This window comes from Phyllostomus hastatus, unplaced genomic scaffold, assembly GCF_019186645.2.
Source record: "Phyllostomus hastatus isolate PE091 unplaced genomic scaffold, TTU_PhHast_1.1 phas_contig_34, whole genome shotgun sequence".
Lineage (NCBI taxonomy): Eukaryota > Metazoa > Chordata > Mammalia > Chiroptera > Phyllostomidae > Phyllostomus > Phyllostomus hastatus.
Window position 1 is genome coordinate 10,919,558 of NW_025333857.1, and position 27,944 is coordinate 10,947,501.

Genomic DNA, 27,944 nt, shown 5'->3' on the forward strand with positions numbered 1-27,944 from the left:
TTCTACCTAAATGTTTATCCATTACTGATTGTTTTATTAGGAAAATAATTCTGTATAGTTTTTTTTGTTTGGTTGGCTGTTTTGGGGGAGATTGATTTTTTTTTTAACAAACTAAGGCAGAGGAGAAGGATAAATAGCTAAAAACAGAAGAAATGCAAACTAAAAGGTAGAAAGCATTCATGTCTATTTTTTAATATTAGAATCAATAATAGGTCCTCAATGAGCCCCCCAAATTTTTTGACCAACTATAGATTTGCAAGTTTCAAGTAATTAACAACATTTTTACAAGCCAACAAAACACATGGATTCATTCAACATTTTCAGCTCATAAGATGGCCTGGCCCCTAGTGTATGTCCAAAAAATAATGATTAAAACAACTCAAGTGTTAAGTATCTATCACCATTAATCTCACAGAACTTCCTAAAAACAAACCAATGATAAGAAAGATGAGTTAATGAATTTTTATCTTTAACTCAAATGGTATCTCATTCAGCTTTATTATTCATTGATATTTTCCATCTTCCCTTAATTCAGGGGTATCCAACCTGCAACCCAAGGGCCACACCCATCCCAGGATGGCTGTGAATGTGACCCAACACAAAATTGTAAATTTACTTACATTATGAGATTTTTAGTGATTATGTGTCACTGTGTATTAATGTGTGGCCCAAGACAACTCTTCTTCCAGCTTGGCTCAGAGACGTCACAAGGTTAGACACTCCTGCCAGATGCAATTCCTTATTCAACCCTCAGTGTTTTCTCTGATGTCTACCACTCCTCTAACACCTTTTGCTCCACCAGCCTATTAGCTTTCAATGAACTCCATGTTTTAAATTAATGCATTAGTCAACAAGAAATCTTTCTTCAGTAAATTTAAAGAAATGTAGTGCTCACAAAAGTAGCTGAACTATAATCCACAAGTGTAGCCATGTTGATAAGAATGCGTTATATCTTTTGAAAAAAATTTTACTTCAAATTCATACTGTGCTCATCTAGAAGATTATTTCACAAGTTTCCATAAATAGAAAAGAGAAGGTGGACATACTTTCACTGGAAAGGTGTATGGGTAACCTTCAGTTTTGTGCTTAAATGAAATTGCCCTTAAGGCAGAGTGAGTAGTCTCTGACAGCAAAGAACCTTAGTTTTTATATTATAAAAGTCCCTACCTGGCAGGGACCTCTAAAACAACTGAAAATAAGCTTTTATGGAAAATGAGCCTGTTTTGCATCACTGTCATCATCTACAAAACAGAGGTAGGAGGTTGACTTAGTTGTCTCCTTAGCCTTTGAGAACTTTGGGACTTGTCTGTGATATGAATACACTGATGGCTTTCAGGACTTTCATTCCTTAGGTATTCAAATAGCCAAATTGAAAATCATTAATCAATAAAAAGAAGATTGCATGGTACAGGCTTGGAAACAACAATTCTCCATGAGGAGGCTGATCCTCTAGACTAGAAGATGGGTGTCAGAGGTAGATTCTTTTAAACCACTTATGTCTGTTCATCTTAATCCCAGTTGAGAATACACACAATAGTGAACCACTATTCATACCCCAGGAGGGAGTTAGGGCTGAAGAAAAGATTGAAAAGCATAAATAACAAACCTTAGAGATTTCCTTTACAGCTTGTCACATGCTGGTGGTGAAAACCCAAGCATATATAGAAATACCAACTCTATGTACATCACTATCCTTTAAGTGGGAAGATATAAAGAGCTATTTATGGCTATTAGGGATCAGAAAATAAGGAAAAGTTACATTAAGCAAGTCCTTATATTTGAATGAGTATACCTCTTATTTGAGTATAAATGCTAACAACCATAATCAGAAAATGGATATAACCCTAAAGTAGAAAAATAAAATAAACATATCAACATTTCAACAGGTAGAGACGAGGAACTTCCAGTCAAGATGGAGGCATAGGTAGACACACTGCCTCCTCATACAACCAAAACAAGGACAACAAAAATTTAGAAACAAAAAAACAATCACTACTGACAGAAAATTGAACTGTATAGAAGTCCGACAACCAAGGAGTTAAAGAAGGCACATTCATCCAGATCGGTAGGAGGGGTGGACCCAGGTATGCAAGCAGCGGCTGGTGAGCCCAGCGACAGGGAAGACTGTGGAACAGGGTGCAGTGTGCAAGGCAGCTGGTGGACCGGGAGGTCCCATATTCACGCGCAGATAAACCAGGCAAAACTGGGTAGCAGGACTGACCACCCAACTCAGGGTCCTAGAGCGGGGAAATAAAGCCTCAAACCACTGATTGAAAACACCTATGGGGGTTGAGGTGCTGGGAGAAACACCCAGCCTCACAGGAGATTTCATTGGAGAGACCCACAGGGTGTTAGAACGTACACAAACCCATCCATATGGGAACCAGCACCAAAAGGGCCCAATTTGATTGTGGGTATCAGGGGAATTGACTGAAATCTGGCAGAGAGCTGAGCAAGTGCCATTGTTCCCTCTTGGACCCCTTCCCCACATACAGGGCCACAAAACAGCCATGTGGATTGTCACCCCAGTAAATACCTAAGGCTCCGCCCCTCAGTATGTAACAGGCAGGTCAAGACAAAAAAAAAAAAAAAGGCCCAAACAGAAGAACAGATCAAAGCTCCAGAAAAAATACAACTAAGTGATGAAAAAATAGCCAACCTATCTAATGCATAGTTCAAAACACTGGTAATCAGGATGCTCACAGAATTGGTTAAATTTGATTGCAAATTAGATGAAAAAATGAAGGCTACACTAAGTGAAATAAAGGAAAAACTCAAATCAACAGAGTGGAACAGAAGGCACAAAGAAACACCCAATCAGAAAAGAATGAAGAAACAAAAATCCAAACAAATGAGGAGAGGCTTAGGAACCTCCAGGACATCTTTAAACATCCCAACATCTGAATTATAGGGGTACCAGACGGGGAAGAGGAAGAGCAACAAGTGGGAAAGTTATTTGAATAAATAATAAAGGAGAACTTCCCCAATCTGGCAAAGGAAATAGACTTCCAGGAAGTCCAGGAAGCTTACAGAATCCCAAGGAAGTTGGACCCAAGGAGGAACACACCAAGGCACATCATAATTACATTACCCAAGATTAAAATTAAGCAGAGAATCCTAGAATCAGCAAGAGATAAGGAGACAGTAATCTACAAAGGAGTTCCCATCAGACTGTCAGCTGATTTCTCAAAAGAGACCTTGCAGGCAAGAAGGGGCTGGAGAAAAATATTCCAAGTCATGAAAGGCAAGGACCTACATCCAAGATTGTTCTATCCAGCAAAGCTTTCATTTAGAATGGAAGGGCAGATAAAGTGCTGTTCAGATAAAGTCAAGTTAAAGGAGTTCATCATCACCAAGCCCTTATTATATGAAATGTTAAAGGGATTTATCTAAGAAAAAGAAGATAAAAAATATGTACAGTAAAATGACAGCAAACTCACAATTATCAACAACCACACCTAAAACAAAAACAAAAACAAAAACTAAGCAAACAACTAGAACAGGAACAGAACCACAGAAATGGAGATCACATGGAAGATTATCAACAGGGCAGTGGGAGGGGGAGAGAGGAGGAAAAGGTACGGAGAATAAGTAGCATAGATGGTAGGTAGAAAATAGACAGGGGGAGGGTAAGAGTAGTATGGAAAATGTAGAAGCTAAAGAACTTACATGTATGACCCATGGACATGAACTAAAGGGGGAGGAATGTGGGTGGAAGGGGGTGTGCAGGGTGGAGGGGAGTGAAGGGGGAAAATGGGACAACTGTAATAGCATAATGAATAAAACATCAAATAAAAGAGGTAGAGACGAAACAGTCAAGTGAATGTGAAAGTTGTTCAATAAAAACTATATATTCCAGCTGGAATATTATAAGAATAATTGCTAAAAAGAAAAGTAATTGTTATATTGTGATGTAAATTAGCAATTGCTTATTAAAATAAGATGCTATAGCTAATCTATTGTAGGACTTTGATCATCAAATTTACGTATAGCTACTTTCCTTCCTCCCTTCCTTCCTTCTTCTTTTCCCTCCCCTTCCCTCTTCTCCCTTTCTTCCTCTCATTCCTTCCTTCCTTTTTCCTCCTTCCTTTCTTTTTTTTGAAACAAACGGACTTTTTTTTAAAGATTTTATTTATTTACTTTTAGAGAGGGAAGGGTGGGAGAAAGAGAGAGAGAGAGAAACATCAATGTGTGGTTGCTGGGGGCTGTGGCCTACAACCCAGGCATGTGCCCTGACTGGGAATTGAACCTGCGATACTTTGTTTCGCAGCCCGCGCTCAATCCACTGAGCTACACCAGCCAGGGCTCCTCCTTCCTTTCTTTCCCCTTCCCTCTTCTCCTCTTTCTTTCTACCTTCTTTCCTTCTTTTATTCTTCCTTCCTTCCTTCCTCTCTACTTTCCTCTTCTCCCTTTCCTTCCTTCCTTATTTCATCTTCCTTCCTTCCTTTTCTTCCCTCCTTCCTTTCCCTCCCCTTTCCTCTTCTCTCCTTCTCCCCTCTCTCCCCTCTCTCCCCTCCCTTCCTTCCTTTCTTCCTCCCTCCCTCCCTCCCTCCTTTCCTTCCTTCCTTCCTTCCTTCCTTCCTTCCTTCCTTCCTTCCTTCCTTCCTTCCTTCCTTCCTTCCAGAAGCTACGGGTACTGTGCCTTCACCAGTGGGCCTTGGTTGCAACATCATCCCATAACCAAAGGATTGCAGGTTCAACACCCCAAGTCTGGCCATGTATGGGAGGCAACCAATCAATGTTTCTCTCTTGCATTGATGTTTCTCTCTCCCTTCTTCTTTCTCTAAAAAACAGTGAAAAAAATGTCCTTAGGTGAGGATTAAAAAAAAAATTTTTTAAAGAATCTATGGGTATTGCTAGTCACAATAGCACAGTCTAAAGTCCCATATTTTTTAATTTTATAAGTCTTAATACACTTTTTGTTAAGGCTTCCTATTTGTGCTAACTGCATAACAAGGCAGTCAATCTATCTTGGGAGTCCTTGATAACATGGGAAACCTGCCTTACTTAGAACTGGTTTTATGAGAGCCTATCCTTCAGTGACTCTTATATGATGGCTCCTATTCAATTCAATAGACAGAAGTTTGCCTGGCTCTTACTGACATCTAATTTCCATTAAAGATCAATCTAGAAGATGAAACAAACCCATTTTAATGTCTGAGGATCCCAAGAAATTCACACTAAAACTTCTTGCCTTTTGGCCTCAAGGACAGATTCTGGGTAATGTTACACATAACTTCTAATACAATGTCTGCCTTACATTCTAAAGGCATTTGTGCATTTGAATTAGTAGTAACACTAAATATGAAATCAGACAACTCCAGACATAACCTGATCATTTTAAATGGTTTTATTAGGTAAATACTAGAAAAGGTTGGATATTTTTAGCTTACTCTAAATGCTAAGATAATGTTACACTATGTGTTATCTCATAAAAGGCAGTAATACTTTCCTCATTTAGTTCCCTGGTACTCACCTACACATCTTCTAAAGCTAAACTAATAAATAGTAGATTTTTTTCACATGGCCTCTCTATTCTATATTACATATAAACATCTTTGGCTGCACAGGGGTATAAATCTTAGTTGGTGCAGGCCAGGCTTGGGTTTCAAGTCCAAGATGGCACACTAACTGGGCACAGCGGTTCCTATGGTGCCATAGGTCTGGAGTAAGCCACAGGCACAGGCATGCAGTCATACACCCTGTCATCTAAAGGAGCCCTCATTTGCACCATAGGTGTCTTCTATCTTCTACAGAGAGATTTAAATTCATTGTGATTCTAAGACCATTATAGATTACACAGATAATGGATATAAATTATTATCTTTCTAGACAACTATATAGAGTTACACATACATCCATCAGGTATGAATCTTCTAAGGGGCTAGGGGGGTGGGAGGGAGATACAAATAAAGTTGTAAAAACAAGCAGTAAAGAGATACCAGTGAGAGAGCAGAAAGGCCTACCTGTTCAGGCAGATGAAGAATGGTGTGCTCTCCAGCGCTGAAGTGTGACAGAGATTTATATGCAGCATTTGCTACAACTGGGTCCTAGACAGTAAAACAAATTTAACAGAAAGCACATTTTAAACATCAACTCTGGAGGAAGCAATTTGGAAATGGTATTCACTTGCCTCATCTGTCCCAACAGAAATAGAGAGAAAACAGAATAGGGTAGAGAAATCAGAAGCACTAACTTTTTATCCAAGCTTAGACAAACATAAAGTAACTTTAATCGTTCAGGCCCCATGAGGTAGTACAGCTTAGTGAAAGATGTATGAGGCTTAAAGTCTGATTGGCCTGGACCTGGATTCTGATGTTCCAGCTACTAACAGGGAAAATTAGCTTTTAGGATTCTAAGCTCTTTCACTCATGAGTGAGGTATAACATCACCCAGGTATAACTTCTCTATGCTCTTTAATTGGAAACAATATCTAAGGAATGCACGGGACTTTTTGCTTGTTTGCCATGCTTGCTTGTGAGAGAGGGACAAAGCAGGAAAAGGGAAGGGCCATGAAACAATGGCAACAGTTCCTCTCCAGACAAATGTCAGCTTCACAAAGTGTTAAGTGAACTTTATGGTCAAAATGTGTTAATGAAAGTAAATTGGGAATAATTTTTAAAGTTGAAACTTATGAATAGTCACAATTCTTTTAAAATCAGGAAGCCACCATATTTTTTATTCCAAGAATCTTATCTGATAGTTCTTCCCAGCTTGGTTCTGTTTTACTTGTACCCCTCGTGCAGTACCTTGTTTTGAGTGTGGGTCCAGAGGAAGCTGAGGACTTGAACTTTAAAATTCTGAAAAATCAACAAACATCAGAATAAAATTTTAAGACAAAAATGAACAACGTAAAGTAGCAAAGAGTAGAAATTAAATCACTTTAAAATTTTTACCACTAGTAATTGACTTAACCTGTATTTACCCATCATTCATAAAATGAAAATACTCAGAAACAGACTCATAAATTAAATACACAGATATTGAAACACAATGGGGTTTTAAGGCTATTAAAATTAGAAACCTAATCCTTTCTTACTGACCTCTCAAGTCCCAGTACAAATGTCACAGTCCTCTTTCACGCCACTGTTCCTGACCCCTACCCAGCAGCGATCTCTCCTCTCCAAGTAGTCACGTGGCACACTTCAGCATCTGCTGTGCGGTTAACTCCCTGCTACACTGTATATACCTTTGAGCAGTGCCTGTCATTTTCATTTAAGGGCCTAGACCATAGAACCCAGAACATAAAGAACACACAGCCCAGTTTCTCAAATAACTAATAAATAATTGTACATAAAATTATCTTCCAACTTCTAAATTCTTGCCCATCTAAATTATATAAGGTTCTTGTATTCCTCCTTGCCTTTGCATATTCTATTCCCCAAACATCAGTGGGAAGCAACATTTCATTAATTCTTCAAGATCCTAGTCTAATAGCACCAATTAAATTAGGTTTCCTTAGATTCCTCCTAAGAATGCTGCTCACTTCCACTATACTCTCAAAGCCCTGATACTACCCATACTCATCAAATGTTGTAATTATTATTGCTTGTGTCTACCTTCTTTATCAATCTTTGAGCTTTCAGAAGGCAGAGACTGACAGCACAGTATAACAGAAAACATAGGCTACAGAGCTATAAAGCCTTGGTTTAGACACCCACTTTCACTTAGAAACAACAGTGTTGATGAAGTTATTTGTCTGGCATATAGCAGACACCTAGTAAATATTTGTTTCATGAATGAATGAGCCTTGTAAAAAGATTCTTTAGCTATAAAATTAAAAAATAATACCTTCTTATCAGACATTAGATCTAATTGGTATAAAGTAACTAGAATAGTGCTGGAAATATATAATAGGTACTTTAAAAATTTTTTTAATTTGAAAATATGTTTTTTGATTTTAGAGAGAAAAGAAGGAAGAGAGGCAAAGAGGTTGGAAGAGGGGGCGCACATGAGAGAGAGAGAGAGAGAGAAAGAGAGAGAGAGAGAGAGAAACATGGATGTGAGAGAGAAACATCAGTTGGTTGCCTCTCATTCACATCCCAACTAGGGATTGAACCTGCAACTTGTGTATGTTCCCTGACTGGGAATCAAACCTCCAGCCTCTAGATGTATGGGATGATGCTCCAACCAACTGAGCCATACCAGCTAGAGCAATATAATTGGTACTTTATAATAGTATCTATTGTAAATAGTATCTTAGTATCACTAAGGCCTAGTATAGTTTTAATAAATATATTGAGTCAATGAATAAATGTACCAGCATTTTGTAAAGCAATTCAGAAAATACAGTAATGGAAACATGGACTCCATTTTCAACAAGCTTTTAATGGGTAAAATAATATATGTACACATACACTTGCAGTATAAAATGGAAATAAACATTCTTAGATTAGCGTAGATGAAGAAGTTTTGGAGAAGTAGACTCCTGATTGCAGAAAAATTCTCAAAGAATGGGATAAGTTAAATCAATTACTTATATCCTAATACAGACTTTAAACTTAGAGATGAAAAAGAAAGTGATTCTGAGCAGAAAGAACAACATAAACAAAGGAAAAGAAACAGAAAAGTTTAGGGACAGATAAGGAAGCCATAAGTGGCTCTCGGTTTTCCTGGAGTGCATGCACAAGGTAGAAAAGAGTGAGGCCAGATTCTAAAAGGTTTGATTGATTAGGAATAAAGAGGATGGACATCATTTCAGGCAAACAGAAGGCACTGAGGTGACTAGGGATAGCAATGACCAACGAAATGCTTTGGGAACATTACTTTTTTCAACTCTGGCTTACATCCAAACAACCTCTAAGCAGTTAACAGAAAACAAATTATTTAAACATACACAGAGAAGGAGGAACAAGGTGGAGGTGGGTGATGAGGAAAAAGAGGAACAGAGAGAGACAGATGAAGAGATGTTTCCCTCTACATTTCTTTACTTCTGCTTCTATGTGGACTAGGTCTCTGAGGGGATCACCTTTCCTGGGAGGAAACTGATAGATGGAATGAACAACAGAAGAACCTTATTAATATAAGCGTGAAAATAAACCAAAATAAAATGCCAATGTAAAATCTGAAGAAGAATAAACCCACCTCTAAGTCAAAAGACAATTTATAGCCATTGGTATGTAAACATAAGAAATGTACATACAAATCACTTCCTAAATTAACCTATAATAAAACCTGAATAACTCAAAAGTATAAGCAATATAAAAGTATGTGAATTCAGTCCTTGAAAACAGAAAATAAATATACACAACTTGCCCTTACTTTGATTTTTAGTGTTAGCTCTGTTTCAGTAGCCTGGCAGACTTTCTGACAACATAAAGGTATGTACCAGTGAATAGCAACCATAAAGAAAGACTGTTGGTGAACTATGTACTCTAGGAGTCCCAACCTGATTTATTTTTAATACAGTAAAACAAATGTTGCGATGTGAGAATAAACTCACAATGTACTCGTTCAGTCATGCATTCAGCAACTACTTACTGAATACATTACGTGCCAGGCACTGTGCTAGCTGCTGCATACTCAGGACAAATCTGATTTTATTCATGGTTATTTAGAATGATTAGAAGTATTATCCTACAATTCTGTCTTACCAAGTGATCTAAAACATGACGGGGATTATTACTGGACTATGACGGGAGGGTAGTTTATCAGTCCATGAATCAAACTAAAAGTTCACCAAGACTTGCCGTGAACTGCCACCCTTCGGAGGAAAAGGAAAAGGTGAACATGGAAGGGGGTATGGCTGCCAAAGAGGAAGCATAAGTAAATTCACCACTCTCTCTGTTTCACTCAAAGAAGAGTTAATGAAGAAAATGTTAAGCAGGAATGTATTAATCTTATAGCAAAGGATCTTTCACTTAGTGTTTTAATTTATTACAATGACAAACATAAAGTCGTTCATAAAACTATTTTCTTCTTCTAGGATGGCTTAACTTATAATCATCCTCATTGCAGAGTACAGACAAAGATGACAGGTATATACAGAAAATGGAAACACGTAAAAATCAAATCTCTATGGCAAAGCCAGGAACAAAATGACAGTATGTCCACACTAATGAGAGAATCTGTCCTGCTTTTTAAAAAAGTCTCTGTACATTTTTTTAGAAATTAAAATACCAACAAAATGAATTTAAAATGTTAGCCTAATGAATTCTATTGTTTTAGAAACACTATTTTTAACATACTTTTTCAAATCTTGACTGGACTCTCATAATAAAAATTTGGTATCCTTTATGTAAATAAGTCTTAAAGACACAGAATTGATAAGAGTGGGTAGCCTCCTACTCCTAAAAGTCTATAAAGATATCGAAATATTCTCAAAATAAAAAGTGCTAGAGGATTTTTGACAAAGAATTACAAATATTTTTTTCCAAAAATTATTATAAAACAAGTCTTTCCAATGTAAAAACAATTTATTGAGCTCCAAACGCATACCTCATATTCAGCTGTATTGACTGTTAAGGAAGGAACCAGAGAAAACAGCTCACTGAGGGTCTTCAAAATGAGAGGTCTCGTGTCACAGCTCAGCTTTGGAGACAGAGCATTCCAAGTGGAGCGAATACACACAACCTGCAAAGCAAGTAAAAAGCCAATGCATGACAAAATCCCAATTCCTATGAAGCCATTAGTAAGGAGTACTTTAAAAAATATGTTATATTTTTAAATTACGGTTGGCATCCAATGTTATTTTAATTTCATGTATAGAGCATAGTGGTTGGTTAGATAATTATGTAACTTAGATGTGATTCCCCAGTAAGTTTAGTACCCACCTGGTACCATACACAGTTATTACAATATTGTTGACTATTCTCTCTGTGCTGTACTTTATATCCCCATGACAAGGGCATTATCTTTTATTATAAGAAAATTTGAGAAAAGAACAGAACATTCATAGAAGTTAAGATATGCTAAAGTATTGACCTCAAAAGAAATTATTTAAACCAATATAAACCGCTGTTGAAGAAGACACAGCCTGCCTCATACAATTGTTATTTTTTAGTACTTTGGTTAACCAAGGGGAAAAAAAATCTCTCTCTGTCTCTTTCTCTCACATGCATGCACACACATGAAATTAAATTCCAGACTAGTGACATTCATTGTTGAAGAACCAGTCTCTGAAATGAAGAAGGGTAAGATAATGTTAGGACACTTCTAAAGTCAGGTATCCACAGTTGTTGTAGTTTTTCAGCCCTGCTGAAACTACGACACCAATCAAAAAATTGGGTGTGTATATTTATGTTTATGTTTATGTTTATATATACATATATACAAATGTAAATTGTATATATACACTTTATATACATGTGTGTCTATATATATATAAAACTGAACACTCTTAAGTTATTTTATATGCTTTTAAAGAAAGAGAATGCTTATATTATTTAAAATAATAATTTAAGATGGTTTTAAAAGTTATCTCCGATTTTTTAAGAGGCTGTGATAAAACAAAAGCCAAAACCCAACAAAAATGTTTAAGCTCAATTTCCTTAAACCAAGTGTTCTTAGATCATTTTAATATCTAACATTATAGATATTCAAATGTCTTCTTAAGTGCAATTCCAATAGACATTTTATTAAAATTTTAAAACTCAGACAGGAACAGTGCAAACACAGATCAATTAGATAGAGTTTAACAAGGATTAATCTTCCTAAAATACTCCAATCTCTTCTCTTAGGGTTGAATTAACACACACAATTCATCTCCATCTACTCACATACATTATTTAGTAACGCTACAGGAGGTAGTCAGTGAACAGATGTCAAAGGTAAGTGAATAATATATACTTAAGGACACACATTAAGGAGATGCTGAAAGGAGAAGACAGGATAAAGTACCTCAGAAAACTTGGATTTAGTGCTGTTGCTCTAATTTCATACTTTCCATGAAACAGTAGAAAAATACTCTTTGACTTGGGATCTACTACAAAGTTGGATTCTAATGAAATTTACTAAGTAAGGGCAGTACTATGTGACAAGCATGAAAATAGGCACATTTATATAAAGAAGTAGCTCTAATATTACAAATTGCCAGTGTTTGAAATTTAAAAGAAAATTCCTTAAAAGCTTTCAACATTGAGTGTGTACCCAGAGTAGTTAGTATACCATGCTAAGAGAAACAATAAAATATAAAATATAACCTAACCCTTCAAAGAACTCAGCACCTATTGAAAATAAGAGAAGTGTATGTAATTTTAAATTATAAAAAAACAAAAGGTGTATAATTAGATTTTGAACTTCTCAACAGAAAGTATTTTCAAGATGAATCTAGGGAAGAAAGATAACAGTAGGTGGAAGTCATCAGAGAGGGTTTCAAGAGGCAGTTAGTCTTTTTATTTTTTAAAATAATTTTTAAATCCTCACCCAAAGATATGTTTATTGGTTGAGAAAAACATCGATGTGAAAGAGAAACATCTAAGTAAGAGAGAAACATCGATGGCACCTCCTATACATGCCCAGATCACAACCTCTGCCTGTGCCCTGCCTCACTGAGGATTGACCCGACAACATTTTGGCACAAAGATGATGCTTCAACCAACTGAATTACTCGGCCAGGGCAAGATGTAGTTAGTCTTGAGATGGGACTTGAAGAAGGGATAGACAGAAATGAGCAAACAATCCACCAGGAAATGGAAAACTTAAGTCAAAACACATAAAAAAGAGCATGTTGCAGGCACAAAAATGCATGAGTACCAATGAGGAATGCCTCATGGGTGAGAGATTATCTGGAATACCAAAGCAGTTTGTACCAGACTCAAAAAGAAAAAGCAGCCTCTAGAAATTTCTGAATTGAGGAATAAATAAAATTAAAGACAACTTCTGAAAGATCCATTCAGTAGTCTTATAGCCAAAGTCAAAGCAGTCATCTATCTCTCTAATTTCTATCTCTCACTAATCCCTAGCACATAATACAGCCTCAAACTTTTCTAAAAATTGTATGCTCAATGTAGTAATTGTGCATGCCTTTTCCTCACTTTAAATGCCTATCCAATTCCAATCTATGTTGTTTCGAGACCCAGTTCAAATCCCATTTCCACAATTAAGTTTTTTCTTACAATTTAAGCTCTCATTTTATCGCTTTCTTTCCTCCAATTTCTAATTCTTAAAATTCTGTGTCACCCAATTTAGTATTTAATTATACACTGTCTAGTATTGCTCATTCTTTTTGTGAATGTAAATTGTCTCCTCAATTAAATATTAAATTCTTAAAAGATAATATCTTACAGTTCTTACTCCCCACTACCTAGCACAGTACTAAAGTATATGAGAGATTATTGGTTCTTAACTACTGATGATACTGAAACTGGAGGAATGGTAAATCTGAAGCAGAGATGAAAAGAATGAAAAGAACTTAGAGAACGAATTGGAAAGTTGGATATTATGAGCCTAGAGACCTGGGTGAATAAAATGTAATATTTAAAAAGTAGTGGAAACTGGAAAAAGGAGCATATTTGCAGAAGATAGGGATCAAAAAGTTCCACTTGAGATATGTTTAATTTGAGTTGATAAAAAGACACCCAGGTAGAAATATCCTGCAGGCAAGAGGAAAAATGACTGTAACTCAGATGTGAGGTTGATCAACAGCTCTGTCATATGAGTGTTTCTATAAATCAAAATACAAGGAAGTATGGCCTCAGAGACATCCTGATGCACTTTGCAGATCAACAAAAAAAGATCTCTGGCCACCAGTTACAGAAGTACGAAACAGGTCCTGCCCTTTCCATGGGTGGTGTGTGGATGGGGACTAAGCTACATACTGCAACTATTTTCAAGAGTTTACAATTTTATTTTTGAAAGTCTTCTTCCTAGAACATTCACAGTCTAATGCCTGAAATAGTACTCTACATACAGACTGTGAGAAAATATTCTAGAATCCAGGCACAAATGGTGGCCTTATGCATAAACAAGGTATGCCTATAGAGAATATTTGCAAATCCAGGCTTGTCCATACATAAGCAGGAACAGAGAGGCCTCCAGTAAAGAAGGCTGCTTTCTCTGACTTTCCCCAACCTGAGCTATTCTTCACTAGATCTTCTGACCCTGAGAGCTCCTTGGATTGAACTTGGTACCCTCTTGCTATGTCCATCTCCTTGATCTACCAGTGTTTAGAACTGTGAGATCTGTCAAATTATATCAGATTAGTCAGGCTCATGATCCTGTCCTTTAGTGGCTTGTTCAGCTTTCTTCTGCACATTACCCAATAACTTGTTTGTTTTCAAAAATACAGATTGACTGCTGGTTCCAACAATGCGATGGGCCACACCTGAAATGATTAATAAAGAATAAAATTCTATATATACATAGCTGAGCTGAAAAGGAAATAAAGGAAAATGGGGAGATATCACACAGAGTTAGAAACAAAGAGGGAAATACCTGAATTGAGGTGTTGTAAGGAATGTATCAGTTTCCATAACCTAGTAGCTTGAGTTTAAATGTCCACATGGGAAGAAGAGATAGAGCCTTTAGCCTACTAAGGCGGGAGCTGGAACTGAGACTCCCACATAAAACCAGCACCCTTGTAGGGATTACGTTCAGTGTAATGGTTGAACTAGAAACCAATGAGTTGCAAAATTAATATAAAAAATGTTATGGGATAGAGTCACCTGGACCACTATTAAAGGGTACTCCCAAAACACATAGCCCAAATGATTCACACGGAAAAATAAAATCAGCCCCTCTAAATATGAAGCCACAACAAAAGAAAAATTTCAAAACATGTAATGATGCATGAGTCCAACATGAGTGAGCATCAGCAAAAATAATCAACAGGATTAAACATCCACTACCTTCAAATAACAGAGCAAGCAGAAAATAATACAAAAGCACCTAAAAGAATAAAAAGTGAAAGACAACACATTAAATTCCAAGTAAAAGAATAGGGCATGATGGAAAAAGAGAGAAACCTGGAAAAGAACTAAACAGAATCTCTACAAGTGAAAAATACATTCATCCAATAATAGGAAGTACCCTACATATAGACCAGAAATTAGAATTATAAAACATTTTTTAAAAGTTCAAAGTCAGGTAACATTGACTGAGGTGACTTTCTTACATTTACCAAGAGTCCCTAGCAAAGCTTAATGTTAGAATGGCCCATGGAGAAGTGGTTCATTCCAGGGCTGGGGTGGGGAAACTATAACTTAATTCTGGAGCACCTTCTGGTGCCAGAGAGTAAGGAAGTGTCCATAAAAGGTTTTGTTGAAAGGGCATAGGAGCCAATCTGAAAGAGTTCCTAATGGCCAAATACATATCCATGAGTATACACTAGTATAAATAAGTAAATGAGTTAATGAATGAATGAAAGAGAAGGAACGGCTCTTCCTTACAGAAGAATTCTAACTACTAAATGTAGAATCAATGCAGGAAAGAAAAAAAGATCATCATTAGATACCATGGGAATAAGTTGTAGGCAAGATGTGCTGATGGACATTAAAATTATGGGGCAAAAGTCTGAGGACAAACGGGACAATTAGATAGTCTCAAAGTCTCACCAGTGAGACATTTATTAATTACAAAATAAAAAACAGTAACTTTGCTGTGGAAAAACTCAGAATTCATCACCTTAACCAAGTGATTAACATTAACATCACCTGTAATAAACTTACCAACATCATGTACCCCTGATATGACACATTGGGAAAGGCACATTATTTCTACAATATTCTAAAATACTACAGAATGCATAACCTTAATCTAATCATGAGAAATCATCCGTACACTCAAACCAAAGGTCATTCAACAAAATAACTAACAGGACTTTTCAAAAGCATCTAGTTCATGAAAGAAAGAAAGAAAGAAAGAAAGAAAGGGAAAGAAAAACAAAACAAAAAAAAAACTGGCACAGATTGGAAGAGTTAGGACACATGACAACTAAATGCAATGTGGGATGACGGCACAGTAAAGAGACAATTAAGAGAGAAGTAGTAAAATCTGAATAAAGTGCACAATCTAGTCAATAGTATTGTACCAATGTTTATTTTTGATAACTGTGCTATAATGATGAAAGCAAAATGTTAACATTAAGGAAAACAAAATGAAAATATATATAAGAAGTCAAGAAGTCTCTTTTTAAAAACCACAGCTTTTTGCAATATCAATCACACGCCATACAAATTACACATTGAGAGCACAACTCGGTGGTTTGGGTACACTCACAAAGCTGTTGTGGCCATGATCACAATTTCAGAACATTTTCATCACCCCAACAGGAAGCCTCAGAATCCTTTCTCATTCCCCATTTCTTCCCATAATTCCCAGTATTAGGCAATCATAACTCTACTTTCTGTCTGTGTGAATATGCTTTTTCTAGACCTTTTCTATAAATAAAATCATACAATATGTGGTCTTTTGTTATAGGCTTTTTTCAATTAACATATTGCTTTTAAGGGTCCTTCATGTCATAGAATATGCCTGTACTTATGCCTTTTTATCCTCTCTTGTTCTGTCTAAAAATCAATTGTATTTTATTTACTTTTTAACATGTTTTAAAGTACATTTTATTTATTATGCCATTGCAGTTGTCCCCTTTTTTTTCCTCTCCTTTATCCCCCTCTGCCCTGTGCCATTCCTCCCTCCAGCATCCTTCCCTTGGTTCATGTCCATGGGTGGTACATGTAAGTTCTTTGGCTTCTCCATTTCCTATACTGTCCTTAACCTCTCCTTGTCTATTTTCTGCCTACCATTTGTGCCTCTTATTCCCTGTAACTTTTCTCCCATTCTCCCTTCATCCCCTGCCTGCTGATAACCCTCCATGTGATCTCCATTTCTGTGATTCTGATCCTGTTCCAGTTTTTGTTTGTTTTTTTTTAGGTCCACCTGTTGATAGTTGTGAGTTTGTCATTTGCAGTTCATAGTTTTGATATTCTTTTTCTTAGATAAGTCCCTTTAACATTTTATATAATAAGGGCTTGGTGATGATGAGCTCCTTTAACTTGACCTTATCTGGGAACCGCTTGATCTGCCCTTCCATTCTCAATAGTAGCTTTGCTGGATAGAGTAGTCTTGGATGTAGGTCCTTGCTTTTCATGACTTTGAATACTTCTTTCCAGCCCCTTATTGCCTGTAAGATTTCTTTTCTTTTAGTTTTTTTTTAAGATTTTATTCATTTATTTTTTAAACAGGGGTAGGGAGGAAGAGAGGGAGAGAAATATCAATGTGTGGTTGCCTCTGACTTGCCCCCCACTGGAGACTTGGCTCAAAATCCAGGCACATGTCCCAACTGGGAATCGAACCAGTGACACTTTGGTTCACAGGCTTGCCCTCAATCCACTGAGCTACACGAGCTGGGGCTGTAAGATTTCTTTTGAGAAATCATCTGATAGTCTTATGGGAATGCCTTTGTAGGTAACTCTCTTTTTTCTTGCTGCTTTTAAGATTCTGTCTTTATGTTGGACAATTTAATTATAATGTGTCTTGGTGTGGTCCTCCTTGGGTCCAACTTCTTTGGAATTGCTGGAGCTTCCTGGACCTGCATGTCTATTTCCTTTGCCAGACTGGGGAAGTTTTCCTTCATTATTTCTTCAAATAAGTTTTCTATTTCTTGCTCTTCCTCTTTTCCTTTTGGCATCCCTATGATTCCGATTTTGGATCATTTAAAGCTATGCTGGAGGTTCCTGAGCCTCTCCTCGTTTTTTTTTGAATTCTTGTGTCTTCATTCTGTTCCAGTTGAATGTTTATTTACTTCTTCCTTCTGTTCCAAATTGTTGATCTGAGTCCCAGTTTCCTTGCCTTCACCATTGGTTCCCTGTATACTTTTCTTTATTTTACTTTGTATAGCCTTTACTTCTTCCTTTATTTTGCAGCTGTACTCAATGATTTCTGTGAGCATCCTGATCACCAGCGTTTTGAACTCTGCATCTGATAGGTTGGCTATCTCCTCATCACTTAGTTCTTTTTCTAGAGTTTTGATCTGTTCTTTCACTAGGGCCACATTTGTTTGTCTCAGCGCACCTGTTACAATGTAAGGAGCAGAGCCTTAGGTATTCGCCAGGGTGGGGCAACCCACTTCTTTGCATTGTGAGTGCTGTCTGTGGAAGAGGGGTCAGAGAGGGAACAATGCTGCTTTCTCGGTTCTCGCCTTTCAATCATTTCCCCCACTACCCACAAATGAATTGCTCCTTTCAGGTGCTGAGTTCCAGGTGGGTGGCTTTGTGTACGTACTAGGACCTGATGGACCCTTCCAATGGTCTCTCCTGGGAGACTGGGAGATTCTCCTACTGCAGCAACACCCACAGGTTTCTACAGCTAGAGGTTTTGAGGCTTTATTTCCTCACACTGGAACTCTGGGTTGCATGGTCTGTCTTGCTCCCCAGTTGTTCCTCCTAGTCCACTAGCCGCCACCTTGCTGTGGGTCCTCTCCACCCCAGCTGCCCATCTCTACCCCTCCTACCAGTCTAGATGAATGTTCCTTCTTTATCTCCTTAGTTGTTGGACTTCCATACAGTTCAATTTTCTGGCAGTTCCGGTTGTTTTTTGTATTTACATTGGTTGCTATCCTTCTTTTGGATGTGAAAGGAAGCGAGGAGTAACTACCTATGCCTCTATCTTGACTGGCAGTGCCTATTTATTTTAACATTTTAAATTAATCTTTATTGTATATTTTTTACATTACCTTCTAGTCCCCTTATATCCTGCTCTCCCCAGCAATCACCACAATGTTGTCCATGTCCACGAGTCCTTTTTCCTTTTGGCTCAATCCTTCCACCCCCTAACCTCCTGCACTTATGCCTTTTAATTTTCAAATAATAATCTATTCTATGTATACATCTCTCTGTACTACATTTTAAAACTTTTCTGTAAGTTTAAAGTTATTTCAAAATAAAAGGTTACACCACAGGAACAGTAAAAAAATGTATTACTTAAAGGAATAACACCTGAAAGTTCTCAGAATCAAAGAAGGATCTTTATTCTCTAAGTCCAAGTAGGATAAATAAAAATGTTTATATCTATATACATTATGACTGTTTACACCCAAAGGCATATAGACAATCTTTGAAAATAAAGACTATATACAAATGAACAATTCAGAGTAACAACAGACTTTTCAAAATTAAAGAGATCATGCAGTAGGATCTTAAAAGTGCTGAGGAAACTACTAGCCTATAATACTAAAACCACCATTCAACAGTAAAGGCAAAACAAGCAAAAATAAATACATAAAATAGGAGGAACATAACCTAGGTTTTGTGCACATATAGCTTATGAATATTTATGTACAAATGACTCAGAACATCTTGCTTGGTTTGTCTATTAAATTTGGGGGCATTCATCCCATTCTACATGCTTACATTATACATATTTTGTCGGTATTTTTGTTTCTCTCAGAGAATATTTTTTTCTTGTTGTTCTATTTAGCAACACTAAACAGTGCAGATTAAAAAGACCCTGTGCAGTGTGGAATACTGGAAAGAGTACATGATTGGATTCAGAAATCTCAGGTTCTCCCATTTGGTAGCTGTGTGACTATGAAAAGTCATTAATCTATTTCAATCTGTCTCTTCAGCTGCAGAACACAATACTAGTAATGCCTGCTTTATGTATAGCACCAGGTTAACAGTATAGGCCATACTGAGACAATCATCTGCAAACGTGCTTTATACATAGTGAATTATGGTTATTGCTATTATAACCAATGGAAAAAATAATGAATCCCCAAAGAATCAGAGCCTTTGTTTCTAATTCTTGTGCTATAAGAATGACTTTGTTCCTTTGCAGAGGAACAGATAGCTATCTTCCAATTTTACTTCCAAAAGCTATTTCTAGATATTCCTGCGAACAGCCTACTCCTTTTGTACTGATGGTTTATTCTAGCTGGGGAAAAAGCTTTATAAAAACCTTCAGGCTATGAAAACTGCCTTATTTTCCCTTTTCATAATGAAGGTAAAAGAAACTGCCTTCACAATTAAAGGACTTAAGTCATCATCATGCAGTGAAGCCCTTTTAGCTAATTCAGCACACACAATTCACAAAACAGGATGCTCTGATACCAAAACAGGGGATAAGAGGGACTTTAAGGAGATACTATCAATGGAGCAGAAACAATGGGAAAAATAAGATTCTTCCTTATCCTAACAATATGGGGTTGTAAGTATCAAAAATGACTAGCACAAGTTTATTTAAACAAGTTCAGTCTTTTATGTCTGAGCCTAATTTATTATAAAGGCAGTGCTGTAGAAAATAATAGCAATAAATACTGAGTTTGCCTGAGTTTCAAATCCCTTGTAATCTAAAAGACAGTAATTCTTATGATTTGCTATTAGAATTGCTCAACTTCATAAAGGCTCATATCTAAATCCCAAACTGTGCCTTAGCCAATAAAAAATATTTGTCCTTGATGTGGTAAAGCTATTTCATATTAAGAATCCCTAACATCACCATGCCATTTCATAAAGAGATACACCAGAGACCTTTCAAATTATTCTGTATTTCTGAAGAACTGTCTACCAGTTTGTAATGCACACTTGTAATTTTAATATCTGAGTAGAAGAAGCTTAGAACTGTGTAAGTAACACATGTGAAAACAGAGAGGCATTTATTAAACAGATTGATCTAGACTATCAAGTCACCTACGGGACTCAATACTCAGCAGCCAAAGATTATAGGTTTCTCTTTTACTCCCCCATGTGAGAAGTTGCAGCTTTTCTGAGATACCTCCCTACAAGGAACAATATCTTCCCATGCAAACACCATTGATTTCTCTGCAGGAACAGAAAGAGTGACACAAAGAACTCCCTGCAGGGACGTTCACTTTTCAGTTTTGCTAGATTCTGCCTGGATTAATTACCTATTTCATGTTGAACATTCTGGCATGAACTAGCAAACTCTCAGTAAGAATGTGTCAGAAATATCCTTTCAGAAGAAAATGATTAGTGCTTTATCCCCCCTCCCAATCTCCTTCCCCTATTCAGATAGAGGTTGAACTCAAAAGTAATAAGAAAAAAATAATAGAAATTCAATCAAAATAGCTTAACCCCCCCAAAAAAAACCCAACTGCCAGAAAATTGTTCAGCAGATCCAAAATTAAACGCAAAGCAAACTGAGTATCCACCAGCAGAAAGCATAAAATATCATCCATCTAAATTTTAAAAAGAGCTAGAGAGACTATTATGTCTGCACTGTAGAAAGAGACTGAGAAATACAGTTTAATGTCATTTCATATTGAAAAATCAACATGCTGTGTATCAAAAATAACTGACGAATCAAGCAGTCACTTCAGAGGCTCTAAAAACACTTTGGAGAGCAATGTGAAACTGTAAAGATGAAGCTTTTAGGAATACCTAGAGTTTGGTCCACTTTAAACTATGGAGTTTCATGAATACATTACTAAGTAACTAATGTAGACAGTTACTGAAACAACCTCATTTCAGATTCACTGAAAATAATTCTTCTACACCCCTCTAGCCACCTATATACCCACAGATTTTAGGATAATAGAACTGATGTCTTCTTCATGGATAACAATAGTGAAGCTCAGCATCTTGGGCCTGAAAATCTTATAACAGATCTACCTACAACTCCCTAACAAGAAGAAAATGTACATGTGACCCCTTTACAAAGAAACAAACTCCTGATTAAGAAAATTAAAAACTACAAATTCAAGAGAAAAGAACAATTTAGCAGGCCTTCTTTAGAAATTACTTTATTCTTTAGTGACCAAAAGCCAGTGAATTACTACAAAAATTGTTCTCCCAAACAAGGTTTGAACAAGTATAAACAAAGTTTTTTCATCCACACACATGCAGCATCTAGTAAAGTGCTTGGTGTATAAAGACAAGCCCCTCAAAATGAGTTTGTTGAACAAATGAACGGTGCTACTTGCTGCACCAACAACTAGAACCGGGCAGAGTCCTCTTTCCGCCAAGGGCCAGTCGTAGCATTTCAGACTCTATGGCACAGTCTCTGTCGCAACTACTTAATTCTGCTATTGTATCATGAAAGCAGTTTAATCAATATATTTGATTAAAACAACAAATATATTGCAATTATTAATAATCACTAAACATAAAAAATAACTCAGAAAGGGCATGGGTTGCGTGGAAGAGAGAGATGGCAACTTGATTAAAAAATGTTTTGCCAAAAATCACTATTTTGATTTGTCTCTTTGTTTGAGGTTCTGAAGGTCTTAGATCTCAGAACAGTGACCTAAGAAATATTTACAGTAAGTAGAAAGCTACCTTCCTTTTACAGAGTAGAAAGGAGAGTTGGGAAACCAGAAATAGCATGATCTCAGATAAAAGTTAGTGAAAAGCAGACAGTGAAGTTGAAGCTCTGAAAATGTAGTCACTTAAAACTAATGATGTTTACTTATTCCTAAGGCAGTCTTCAAATTTCCCCACGTACTCCAGTTTGTAAACTGGATTTAATGAACTGTTCACTGCAAACTGTAGATGCTAACTCCCTGGACCCAAGTCTCTTGAGAAACAGCGAATCCAAACCACTCCTAAGTAAATACTAAGGAATTTGAAAATTCAATTTACTGTATATGTGAAAAAACCCCACAAATCTAACTGAGCAATTAATGTCTTAAATTATTCTCAGAAGTCTACCTTACAACTGAATTGCTGTATCAGAAATCCCAGAAAAATATCAATACTACAGCAATGGTAAAGGGACCTTTCAAGAAAGCCAACCACAGCTGCTAGAGAAGAGGAGCAGAGAAATTGTTGAATTTCAAGGCCATTAAAAAAGACGAGAAACGAAGGGTGACAAAGAGAAATGTTGGCAAAGTAGGAGAGTCGAGTATAGGGCCCAGAGGCCAGGAGAGGAGGAAGGTGCTGGTAAGGAAAACTTCCCATGACTTTTGTACCCCAGAGAAGATAAGAAAGTTGGGAAAATCATTGGCTTTGCCAGTAATAGTCTTTATCTGTCATCTAACTTAAAACATAAATAAACTATGTTCTGTTTAAACCTCTTCATTATAAAAAAATAAGAATATAGAAAAGTGATGCTTTTCTCACCCCCAACTCTGTTCAAAACTAACTGTCCACATGTATCAGAAATGGAAACCTACCTGCTAAATAGTAAAGGCCTGTGCAGAGATTAGGATTTGAAAACATTTATCACAGTATGGTTTATAATGTGAAAAAATATTAAGACAGAAAAAAACTTAAGTATCCCATAATAGGAAATTTATCAACCACATTATAGCCAAGTGCTCATGCAATTACGTGTCAGTAGATTGTCCACATGACATGGTGCCCATGATAAAATGCTGGTGGAAAAAACAGGTCACAAAGATTGGGGGATAAACAGTAATGGAAGAAAATACAATAAAAAATAAACTATAAGAAGATTATAATGTGACCCTATTTTGTTATATTTTGTTATAGGTGATTTTAAATTTTCATTTCCTTTGTCCTATCTTCTTTCCTCCTAAACAAATATTTGAGTCATATTTTAAAAGAAACATATGTTCATTTTATGAATTTCAGTCTTAATAATTTTTCCTTTAATTAAAATTAGGTTTTTTTGGTTCTCCCACTTTCCTATAGCTTACATACAGGCTTATTTTCCTATGTCATCCAAAATCAGTGCTTTTTAAAAATAACACTTAGCAAAGTGGTTAGTCTTTTGTAAAAACTGGCAGTTATGTTTTCTCCATCTACACATCTAGTGTAATACTGGTTCAAGGACACTTGGAAGTTTACTAAAGATGTTCTTATTTTATAAAATGGAGCCAAACAGACTAGAGTTCCAGCTAAGATGGAGGAGTAGGTAGAAACCTGTCACTTCTTCACATAATCAAAAGGAGAATAACAACCAATCTAAAATCAATAAACAACCAGAAGGGCCAGAAAATCAAACTATATGAAACTCCAACAACCAAGGAGTTAAAGAAACAGTCATACAGAACAACCAGACCAGTAAGGCTGCAGACAGACAGAAATGGAGGTAAGGCGGCAGGCTGCACAGGCAGAGCTGACTTAAGGGAGAAGTAAAACTCAGAGCTGGCTATGGACTATGGTGGTTGCTGCAGTGGGAGAAACTCCCAGTCTCACATGAGAGTTTGTTGAAAAGTGGGGCTAGAACTGAGCAGGGGAGCTGCACTGTTCCCTCTCTGGCCTCTTCCCCACAGGCAGCATGCAGCCCAGCAAGAAGGGTTGCCCTGCCCAGGTAAATACTAAGGCCCTGCCCCCTTATAGCTTACAACTTAACAGGGGCCCCAAACAAAGAAATAGGGCCAAACTGAAAGAGCATAGCAAAACTTCAGAAAGAGAGCTAAAGGATGAGGAGATAGCCAACCTATCTGATGGAGAATTTAAAGCCCTGGTAATCAATGCTCACAGAACTGATTGAGCTTGGTTGAAAAATGAAAGAACAAATGAAAGATACCCAAAGTGAAATAAAGCAAAATATTCAGAGAACCAACAGTGACAAGGAGGAAACCAGGATTCAAATCAATGATTTGGAACAAAAGGAAGAAATAAACATTCAACTGGAACAGAATGAAGAAATAAGAATCCAAAAAAATGAAGAGAGGCTGAGGAATCTCTGGGACAACCTGAAACATTCCAATATCCAAATTATAGGGGTCCCAGAAGGAGAAGAACACCAGCAAGAAATTGAAAACTTACTTGGACAAATAATGAAGGAAAACTTCCCCAATCTGGTGAAGGAAATAGACTTCTAGGAAGTCCAGGAAGCTCAGGGAGTCCCAAAGAATTTGGACCCAAGAGGAACACATCAAGGCAAATCTTCATTAAGTTACCCAAGATTAAAGATAGAGAATCTTAAAAGCACAAGAGGAGAGGGAGGAGTTACCTACAAAGGAATTCCCATAAAGATATCAGGTGATTTCTCAAAAAAAACCTTGCAGGCAGGAAGGGGCTGGATTTGAAGTCATGAAAAGCAAGGACCTACATCCAAGGTTACTCTATCCAGCAACGCTTTCATTTAGAATGGAAGGGCAGATAAAGTGCTTCCCGGATAAGGTCAAGTTAAAGGAGTTCATCATCACCAAGCCATTATTACATGAAATGTTCACAGGACTTATCTAAGAAAAAGAAGATTAAAAACGTGAATAGTAAAATGACAACAAACTCACAACTATGAATAAATGAACCTAAAAAAATAAAAGAAAGAAAAACAATGAAAACAAAAACTAAACAAACAACTAGAACAGGAACAGAATCAGAGAAATGGACATCACATGGAGGGTTTAAAGTGGGGAGGGGGAAGGAAGGAATGGGGGAAAAGTTACAGGGAAGGAACATAATTAGTAGGCATAAAATAGATGGGGAGAGGTCAAAAATGGTATAGGAAACAGAGGACTCAAAGAACTTATATGTACAACCTATGGACATGAACTAAGCAGGGGGAAGCTAGAGGGTTGGGGGTGCAAAGTGGAGGGGGGATAAAGGGAAAAAAATGGGAAAACTAATAGCATAATCAATAAAATATACTTAAAAAAAGTGTTACTAAATAATTAAAACAGGAAGATAACATTTATAACTTATATGTAAGATCACCATGTTTCCTGAATGAAAAAGCCAAATACCTAATAATAAAAGATTTTGTTTTTATGTTAGTTTTTTAAAGATGTGAACACCAAAAAATTAAATTATATTAACTATGTTAAGAAAATATAATAAAATACAATGGAGCCAAACATCTTCCACCATACATGAGAAACCTAATATAATTCCCAACATTTCTACATACACCCTAATTGCCAGGCATGATTATTGTTCCTCCTTCCACAGAGCGTAAGCCAAGAATTAATAACTATTCCTTCCACATCAACTAAATATATGGCTGATGATAAGTATACAATCTGTAAAAACATGCCAGGAAAATAATACTATACAAAACTGAAAAAATTCTGAGCAGATGGACTAAAGAGCTTCCAGTAGGGTCTCAAAGAAAACAACAGACAGTGGCAACATAACAGTTTAAATTTAAGCTGCTACGGCATGAATGAACCTTCAAAACATTAGGCTTTATGAAAGAAGCCAGTCAAAAAATACATATGGGGGCTGGAGGGGTGGAGACAAGGTAGGTTTATAGTTGTGAGTACACGAAACAGAGTTTGTTCTTGTATTGTTATTCATTATTGCATTATTTTCCATATGAACAACTATAAACCTTCTTTTGCTCCACCCTGCATTGTATGACCACACTTAGATGAAATAGAAAACAGACAAATCTATGGAGACAGAAAGTAGCTTATGAACTATACAGGGCTGGGGATGGAGGGAAGGATGGAGGCACTGTGGGGTGATGGTTAAGGCGTATGAAGTTTCTTTTGGGGGAGTAATAAAAATGTTCTAATTTTGATTGTGGTGATGATTGTACCACTCTATGAACATACTAAAACCATAAAACTGCAAACTATAAAGGGTGAATTATATTATATGTGAATTTTATCAATAAATCTTTTCACACACACACACCCAAGTTTAGATTCAGTGTGGTCCTGCTTAATACCAGGAGAACAGGTATTTTGGTATCAGAGAATTAGGGTAGTATTTGTATTAGTCAGGATTCTCCAAAAAGCAGAACCAATAGCAAATTAGGTAGATATAAAAAGAGATTTATTAGAGGGTTTGGCTTATGCAGTTATAGAGTCTAAGAAGTCCCATGAACAGTCAGCAGCAAGCTGGAGAACTAAGGAAGCCGGTGGTATAATTCAGTCCAAATCCAAAGGCTTAAGAACGAGGGGGAGCACGGCAGTAAGCCCCACAGTCTGAAGGCCTGTGAACCAGCAGCTCAGATGTCTGAGGCAGCAGAAGACAGACATCCAGATAAAGAAGAGAACTTGCCCTTTCTTTGCCTTTTTGTTCCATCTGGGCCCTCAATGAATCAGATGAAGCCACCCACATTGGTGAGGGCAAGCAGATCTCTTTGCTCAGTTGACTGAATCAAATGCTTATCTCTGCCAGGAACATCCTCACAGACACACCCAGAAATAATGTTCTACCAACTCTCTGGGTATCCCTTAGATCAGTCAAGTGGACACATAAAAGTAGTCATCACAGTGTTAACTAGTTTCACAAAGTTACTCTGAAGATGCTTGTAAAAAGACTTAACACGGTACTTGGCAGAGGGCAAGCACTCAACAAATGTCTGCTCTTGGCATCAATGTTAAGAATACGCTCTGTTTCTTCTTTAACTTGGGTAATTTTCCAAAGATAGATCAGACAATGGACGACCATCCATTTTCAGCACTAGGCTGGTTGTGGTTCATCAGAATTCAGCTTTCATGGGTACTTTAATTGACACCTTTTCTGGGGTCTGATTAGAACAGATACCTGGGGGTGTTCATTTGGCATCTGATTCATCCAACAGTGCCAACTGTAGTCACCATGGAAGTCCCACAACACTGTTTGTAGAAGTCTCCCAGGCCAAGAAGAAGATGTAAAAAGATTTTTAAGTTCTTGTTTCTCCTTCATGCTCTTTTACCCTTACTCCTTTGTAGTAAACTTTTGCTGTAAAACAGTTTGGGGGTGAAGCTAACAAAGTCCCATGAAAGGAAAAGATAAGCACCAGGAAGTTGGCTGCTTCTACCTAGGTTGGTGTTAGCTTTAAGCTTTAAGAAAGAAAAATAAAGGAGATTTGGAAATTCCCTTTGACTATGCAGCCTAATCTCCAAAGTAGGAAGAAGGCAAGACTGGACAGAATTTCCATGTAGGGATGATAAAGGGGATGTATGTTTTTACAGTGGCTTTTGAGTTTCAACCCTCAGAAATGGCGTACAGGCACAGATGTCTAGACGAGGCACACGTGGCTGAGAAGGAAGTGCTCCAGCACAACGAGCGAATAGCCACATTCCGGCCTGGAATCTCCGAAGGTAAATGCAAGTGTCTATTTGAGTGTAGAAGAGGTCCAGGGCCTTCCCACCACTTGCGACTGCGTACAACAAGAAAGTGAATGTAAATTTCTATTGCAATACGTAATAATAATAGCAATAATAGTTTGAGATTTCCTTCTATTTCTTAGTTATTTCA

General features: G+C 37.0%; 1 protein-coding gene across 4 annotated transcripts in view; it reads right to left on the bottom strand.

Annotated features, from left to right (window-relative positions):
• FOCAD (focadhesin) overlaps window positions 1–27,944 on the bottom strand; it is a 310,882-nt gene that overhangs the window by 110,093 nt on the left and 172,845 nt on the right. For all 4 annotated transcript variants that reach the window (XM_045840183.1, XM_045840184.1, XM_045840185.1 and 1 more), the window contains 3 exons: window positions 10,438–10,572; window positions 6,750–6,800; window positions 5,967–6,050 (listed from right to left, as the gene is read on the bottom strand). In XM_045840183.1, the coding sequence (XP_045696139.1) occupies window positions 5,967–6,050; window positions 6,750–6,800; window positions 10,438–10,572 (270 nt within the window). The remainder of the gene's footprint in view (window positions 1–5,966; window positions 6,051–6,749; window positions 6,801–10,437; window positions 10,573–27,944) is intronic.